Source organism: Mus pahari, chromosome 5 (genome assembly GCF_900095145.1).
Source record: "Mus pahari chromosome 5, PAHARI_EIJ_v1.1, whole genome shotgun sequence".
Taxonomy (NCBI): domain Eukaryota; kingdom Metazoa; phylum Chordata; class Mammalia; order Rodentia; family Muridae; genus Mus; species Mus pahari.
This window is the reverse complement of record NC_034594.1, coordinates 44,262,698-44,270,535: the sequence shown is the minus strand read 5'-3', so window position 1 is coordinate 44,270,535 and position 7,838 is coordinate 44,262,698. Positions and strand designations below refer to the sequence as shown.

The following is a 7,838-nucleotide window of genomic DNA, read 5'->3' as shown; positions in this document are numbered from 1 at the left end:
AGAAGAGAAGAGAAGAGAAGAGAAGAGAAGAGAAGAGAAGAGAAGAGAAGAGAAGAGAAGAGAAGAGAAGAGAAGAGAAGAGAAGAGAAGAAATATGACTGAACACCAGGCGTCGTCTTTCTCTGGGCTCTGTACATAGGTACTTACTTGCATATGCATACATAAGTACCACCACACTCACACACACACACACACACACACACACACAGAGCACTCAGACACACACAAGTAAAATTTAAAAACTTACACAAAAAAGTCTTTAAAAAGATCAATGATTAGCATTTATCTTTACATAGATACATATATGTTGTGTATCTGTTTTCATAACTAGTGCCTTTACACACTAAACAACATTAATGTTTTCTTCCATTCTCTGATATAATGATAAAACACTCTAAAAATTATACGCCAAAAGCTTTCTCTTTGTGCTAGGACAATGTAAATTTAGACTTAAACATATTTGCAGATAAACTGATCTAAGTAAGTAGGGAATAAGTAGCAAGAATGCCACTTGGTTCTGAATACTTACAAAGGAAATGGAATGGGATTATAGCTGTTTCCTGGAAGCAAATTAGCAAAGATGGCTTTCATGGTTGACTTTTCCTTCACCTGGCTGTCTGTGGATCCCAGCAAATGACCATCAAATACATCTAGGATAAAACATATTCTACTTACACATTAACATTCAGGAAAGACAAAGAGTACAAGTGTCTGTTTTATTTCATTTTCTCTTCAGAATATAGACAGTTATAAACTATGGCTTCCATGTTCTGGTCTAAGAAAGCAGCTCCTAGGACATGAAATGGCAAGAGTGAAATCTATTCGACACTGCTTCTGAGAGATGTGTGTAGTTCCTCACACCTAAAACTGGGACCATCCTAGGTCAGCGTTCTTCCCATCACAGGATCCATGAAGGAACTACTGTCTGACCATGTCACATTACTGTCACATCACTGTTACTCCAACTGAGGAATGTGCACTCTGGCCACTACACCGGAGCTTAGTAGCAATGGTAAAGTGATCCAAAGTTTAAAGTAGTTATTGCTTAACAACAACAACAACAACAAAAAAAAAAAAAAAAAAAAAAAAGGGAAGAGAGAAGGTATAGGGTTTATAATGTAAATGTTTGTTAAAAAAAAAAAACTGGCAGAAATTTCTTTGACCTTACAAAACAATAATAATACATTTTACATACCTTAAGAAAGACGCCCCCCCAAAAGGTAGATACCATTAAATAATGTTGCCTTACTAGAACATTTACATACACTACACAAAGTACATCAAGTAGTACTACTAATAGAAGGAGGAACGAAATGAAAGGCTTTGTTTAAAAAGGTATTTTACATACTTTATTATGTGTGAGTGTTTCGCCTGCATGTGTATATGTGCACCACATGCTTGACTGGTATCCAAGGAGAGGCATCAGAAGAACAAGAAAAAATTCTCTAGAGCAGGAATTACAAACAGTTGTGAGCTAACATGGATTCTGGGAATCAATCCCAATCCTCTGAAAGAGCAGCAGGTGCTCAAAACCACTGCGACATCTCTTCAGCCCCTTAAAAATGTACTTTAAACAAAAATGAAATAAACAATTCTAAAGACTAAGAAAGCATTAGGTCAAAGAATTAGTCTTGTTCTTCTTTTTAAGAGACGCATATAAAGCAATGAATAATCTCAGTCCTAGATTCAATGAAGTTGAGTAAAATGTGGCCCAGACTTTACCTTCAGAGCCACTGGCTGTATCCAGATCAGTCGGCCCTCCCACTAACTGCTCCGCCAGGGCCTCGGGAGGAGTGGGCAGCTGGAGGTGGGTGGAGCTCGTGGAGCTCTGGCTGGACAGGGTTGTCAAGAAGCGATCCTCTAAAGGAACACACAATCTTAAATGAGTCATTAAAACAAAGAAGTCCACTTCACCCAATTAATACTCGTAATATTTCTTAACTGCAAAATCATTTATTTCTACTTGCTAAAACAGAAATTTTACCTTTTCAAAAATTATCTAGGTCATGTAACTCATGGCATAAAAATTGACACAGAAATCCAGATTGTATGACTTAGCCATAACCAAATCTTGGTGACAAAACTATGTCAACCAATTCTGACCTCTACCCAACATTGTCTCTACATTGTCTACCTAAATATTACTCGGCTTAACAGAGAATGGAATTGGAACACTGTGGGGAAACTTACATGCTCATCCTAAGAGAGAAAAAAACATTGTTATCATTATTTTAGAAAAATATTTTTTAAAATGGTAATTTCCTTGTAGTAGTCAGCCTATGTAAATTTCCTCAGTTCCAAGATGACACCAAGTTATTGAAGAAAGAAATCTTAAATCTAAAAAAGTAATTTAATAATGTAAAATATAAATTAAGCATGCTAAGAGAGATTCTTGCAAATAGAATAGGGAGGCTGACCAGCATAAGTAAAAGAGAAAGTTAATGTCACGTTTTGTTCCTCTCCTTCTGGCAGCCCTCGATACACTGTTCACATTTCTTACATCCTAGTTTATGTTCTTATAGCACACTGTATAACAGTCTTAGACCAGTAAGCATTATAAATGTTCTCTAAGGAGGAAAAGGACAATGGACAGGGTATTAGAAAATAATGTTCACATTAGCAGTTAAAAGCAAAATCTCCTTAAAGGCAAGAGCAAGGGGTCACCATACTGAAGACCAACCTTTTTCTCCATTGTGAAGTCCTGGAGAAATATTCCTTGGAGATGTGTCCATTGCATTTATCTATAGAGAAATAAATACACTATTCTTAAGGATACATTTTTTAAAATCCTATTTTAAAAGTAGTCTAACCTCATGAATCTTGAAATTTTTTAACTTAGCACCTGCTTCCATTAAAATATTACCTTTTGATAATTTAAAGTGGCCATTGCCACCTTAATTAAACCTGAGTACATTCTTAAATGGCATCTACTGGTTCACTTAAAATAACCCTATTTATATAAACATACATATAAAAACTATCTGGAGAGTAAAGCAGTTTTCCAAAATTAAAAAACCAGCACTAATGAAGACTATCACTGTTTTACATTTTTAGAAATATCTTCAATGTCTGGCTAACTATAAGACAGCTAGATTCTGTATTTATTCTACTGAGACGTGTTATTATACCACCAATCCTGGCTTTAAACAGATATGCAGTTTATAAAGAGAAAACCAGCAGACATGGACCATACTTTGAGAATATTGCTGTAAATAGTAGCTCACATCTTGGCACAGAAACATCTAGGAACAGTGTCTGTCAAGTAAGCCTACCCATCTCTTATAACCCATCCACTGAACCTTCTTAGGTCCGATCACCCATGGACAACATATAATAGAAGTACTACTGCAAGCCCCACAAAGAATTTAGTTAGGAGTCATTTAAAGATTACCATACCACAGAGATCTTTATTTGTATCTTACATAAAATAATCCACCACTATTACCCACTCTATCACCAAAATTCTATTTTCTTTTAGGGTTTTCTACAATCAGTTTCTTTTTAACCAGGCAAATGTTTCACGAGGTAGGTAACTATAGCCTGTTCACAAATGCATGCCATGTAACTTAGAAAAATGCCTAAACTGAAAAAAGCACTCAAAATAATTTATCAAAAGGCCATGCAACAGAATTTCAAGTCAATTTTCTACTTCCCCAAAGCAGACCATTTACTGGATGATAATGTATTTTCAAATGTATACCTACAGACTATACTCAAAAAGGTCTCACACTAGGCACATACATGGTGCACGTACATACATGTAGGCAAAAGCACTCATGCTCATAAAAGTAAACAACTATATTTTTTTAAAAGAAAGAAAAATAAAGACTGAGAACTCTACTATACACTCTGAGGAGACCCAAAGCTCGTCCTCTGTTGTATCTTCTATACTGCCTTAGGTAGAATAGCCTTTTTACAAATACTCAAATAAATAACATATTATTTTAATTGGTATTAAAATATAAAAGTAATCCAGATCATATGTCCCTGAAAGTTCACACATGACAGAAAACTTTATGCATTAAATTACTACTCTTAAGTGTTAGAAAAGGAATTACTTATTCTTCTATAGTGAAACAACAAAGACAACGCTACACTATATTACCTTGCTTTCTTCACCTTGTCTCAGCCTCCCAGGACTGGGAGGAACTGAAGGCCTCTTTCTACCTTTTTCCTGCTGGAAGAGGTCCTGCAACCTATAGCCACAGGCAAAAAGGACATGGTTTTGTTTTCAGTTATAGTTATACTTATAAACTTTTTCTTGTTATAAACTTTAAAGTTGTCCATAGCCACTACTGAATTATTATGATAGCCAAAGATGATTTACAGCACACTGACCTAGTTCAGTCTCACTCAATAGCACAGACATTTGAACCAGCAATAAGGGCTATTTCCTCTTATCTTAACAAACTACGTAAAGGCTGCAGTATGTCTTAAAGAATGAACAGAACAAAGGGAAAAAAAAAAAACTTTATAACTAAGAAAATGGAGCATCTATAATCAATGAGGATATTTAAATTTAAAAACTGGGATTAGGGATTTAGCTAAGTAACAAAGTACTGCCTAACAAACACATTGCCTTGGTTTGGTCTCCAGAAACAGAAAATAACTTTTGGAATACTATGGTAGAACAAATTTGGCAGTGCTAAGGACAAAGCCCGACAAAGTCATACCTGCTGTTCCACGCCTGGAGCACCTCACAGAGGCTTTGCTTCTTGGCAATCAGTGACTCAAAAATGGACTGCAGTTGCTGAGGGGTATCCACAGAGGAAGACATGAGCCTTGCTTGCATCTTCTCTGTCCAGTTCTTAAACTCACCCTCTTCCATCTGGAAAGCAACAGAAACAAGTTTGGTAAGCTCAGACACCAAGAGACAGAGGAGTTTCTAGGAAACAGCAGCTTCTAGATTTTCTTTCTATTTTTTTTTTTTTTAAGATTTATTTATTATTATATGTAAGTACACCGTAACTATCTTCAGACACACCAGAAGAGGGCGTCAGATCTCATTACAGATGGTTGTGAGCCACCATGTGGTTGCTGGGATTTGAACTCAGGACCTTCAGAAGAGCAGTCAGTGCTCTTAACAGCTGAGCCATCTCTCCAGCCTGCTTCTAGATTTTTCTATGGAAGAAACAATTACCTCCTTTTGTGCAAAGATATCTTCCATCTTTTCCTCTCTAGTTTTGCTAAATGTATCCGTTTTCAAAGATGCAAGTCTCTCATCAACAGCTAGGTACACCTGTGAAACCCTAAAAGTGATGAAAGAGTACCACATGTCAGAGGACTTGAAATCAAACTATTCCACAGAAACCAGGGGAAAGGCAGTTTATATAAAACCATAGCTAAAATGAATTCTCATCAAAAACCATGTAGAATTTTACAAAGCAAAACAAGGTAACAAGGTACTTCAAAGTTTTAAGTTGTCAGTTATTACAACATTATTTGAACTTTTCTTTCTCACACTGAGCACACACTATCTATAATTAGAAAAGGAAAGTTACTCATATTTCGAAAGAAGAGTTAAACTGATACTAAATCACCATGGACTACAAACATGACCAAGCAAAAATGGATGACCAAAACAACTAAAACCTACTTCTGAAAAAAGTCCTTGAGATCCTGAAGAAGAGATACCTTCAGTGGGGCTTGACGCTTAATGAATATTTTTGGTAGTGGAACACATACTTCAAGAAGCCGAATAGGAGAATAACTGAGGAAAGAAACAGTAACAGGAGAAAAATGAATACTATTTTAATGATTTATACAGAGTATATACATATGTATGCAAATGTTCAATTAAATTCTATTGAACATAAGAGAAAATAGTTTTCTATAAAACTAAGTTTCATAAAGACAAAAAAATTAACTTTCAACCACCAGAAATAACTTTCCCAATATTGAGAGGATTTTGTTTTATCCCTGCTGTTATTTATCCCTCTGAAGGGTCATCTGCTATAAAAATAGCAATGACTTTAGTGCAAACTTTTGCTATGGCTCTCAAGAAATTTTAAAAGTTTAAAAAAAAGTACTTATTAACTCCTAGCACTTGAGGATTCTTCATGCATCTTCACTTCCTTTCCACCAGAGGTACAGACTAGTAAATGCATACATCCTACATCCTACATTTATGGTTAAAAACCTTTGCTTTAAAAAGAAAATTCTATTTAATAAATACTTCATGAGTATACTATGTCAGATATGGCTTTAAATGCCTAGAATACAGCATCAAAATTCATGCCCTCATGACTTAGGAATAATGAAATGTGGATAATAAACAAAATGTAATTATTTAAGTATCTTTATCAAAGCTCTATGGGAAAATATAATGAGCAATGAAGCATGAAGATCTACACAGAGAGCGCTGGTAAGTAAGGAAACAGGTAGGTATCTGAGGAACAGGCAGCTGAGAGAAGAAAGGATAAGTACAAGGCTCCCAGGTAGGCACCTACCTGGCACAGCAGAAGGCAGGCCAGAGCCAGAGAGACCTCAGCAGAGTGACTGTGAGCAGTAGGAGGTGAGAACACAGGCCCTGAGCAACCAGAGTATGTAAGAGTATGTAAGGGTTTGTAAGCCAGAAACTGGATTCTGGCCTCTACTTGCAAACCAGATACCTTTGGAATTTCTACAGCAGTGTAGGGAACAGCTGATTTTCCTGGAACAGGCTCATATTTTTGACTGCTGAACAGAACTAAGAGCTGGCTATAGGAATAAGGTCAAGGGAATCTGCCCAGAGTTACTGTGATAACATCTTGCTAAAACAAAAGAATGGCAATGCCTAAAGCAGTGCAGTATTAATATTAGTAGTTTCTGAGGACAGCGCTTAAGGCATTCTCACATTTGATACTGCAATGGTGAGTATTTATTCCTTGAACTTGGAATTTTAGCTTTGTTAGAAGTATCTTAGGATCTTCATGATAATTTCTCAACAAAAATCTCAGACTTGCAGATGCCAAAACAATGGTCAAGAGTGAGTCAGGAAGCAGAGAAATCAACCACTTGACTGCTCCATGGGTGACATATACAAGATTATTATCCTTGCTTATAATAGAACAATAATAATACCTAGTTCTTGGGATAAAAGGTAACTAACACTAAAAGCTCTTAAAGTATAGCCCTCTGCATTTGTAAGGTTAGAGACAGGGGAGGACATATATGCCCAAATTCAATCCAATAGTGGAAGTGTTTTATCTATAAGGAATGTGATAATACACATGATCCTTTTGCCTTCTTACCTGAAAGATGCCACCATCTGGTTATAAGAGAAATACTGGTGATAATCATGGTGGATAGAGTGACCGCAGGGCTCAGCATTGGCTCTGCGTGTGTACTGGTGGCCATAAAATCGAAGTTCAAGGTACTTTGCAAATGACATAGACCAGGATTCATTTGAAAGAGCAACAACTGGTGTTACCTGAAGTTCAGGGGGAAAAAGTAATATATTACAGACTAGGAATCTCACTTTTGAAAGATATATTTCTATTTTTCAAGACAAACAACATATTCTGACACATAAGATTATATAAACATATAAATAAATAAATAAAATTATATAAATAAATACATTGTAACCTAAATCTATGATATTTTTCCTAAGATGGATTGAATCCATTTAATAAAAAACAAGCTGATAAAAAAAAATCACAATACTGACATCAAATATTTTTTCAGAGTTAGAAGAGATAGTTCAAAGAAATTAAATACATGTCCACGTCATTTTTTTAAAGATTGATATAAAAAACAATACAGAGCATTTTCAACAAAGCCCCATCAACATTTTTTCAGAATAGTTGTTGATACAGAATCAGATTTGTTAGGTAAATATCTTTTTTTTTTTTTTT

General features: G+C 35.6%; 1 protein-coding gene across 8 annotated transcripts in view; it reads right to left on the bottom strand.

The window, feature by feature from the left end:
* Pikfyve (phosphoinositide kinase, FYVE-type zinc finger containing) overlaps nucleotides 1-7,838 on the bottom strand; it is a 94,757-nt gene that overhangs the window by 17,977 nt on the left and 68,942 nt on the right. For all 8 annotated transcript variants that reach the window (XM_029538255.1, XM_029538257.1, XM_021197223.2 and 5 more), the window contains 8 exons: nucleotides 7,233-7,411; nucleotides 5,597-5,710; nucleotides 5,141-5,249; nucleotides 4,674-4,828; nucleotides 4,106-4,196; nucleotides 2,681-2,741; nucleotides 1,723-1,860; nucleotides 530-650 (listed from right to left, as the gene is read on the bottom strand). In XM_029538255.1, the coding sequence (XP_029394115.1) occupies nucleotides 530-650; nucleotides 1,723-1,860; nucleotides 2,681-2,741; nucleotides 4,106-4,196; nucleotides 4,674-4,828; nucleotides 5,141-5,249; nucleotides 5,597-5,710; nucleotides 7,233-7,411 (968 nt within the window). The remainder of the gene's footprint in view (nucleotides 1-529; nucleotides 651-1,722; nucleotides 1,861-2,680; nucleotides 2,742-4,105; nucleotides 4,197-4,673; nucleotides 4,829-5,140; nucleotides 5,250-5,596; nucleotides 5,711-7,232; nucleotides 7,412-7,838) is intronic.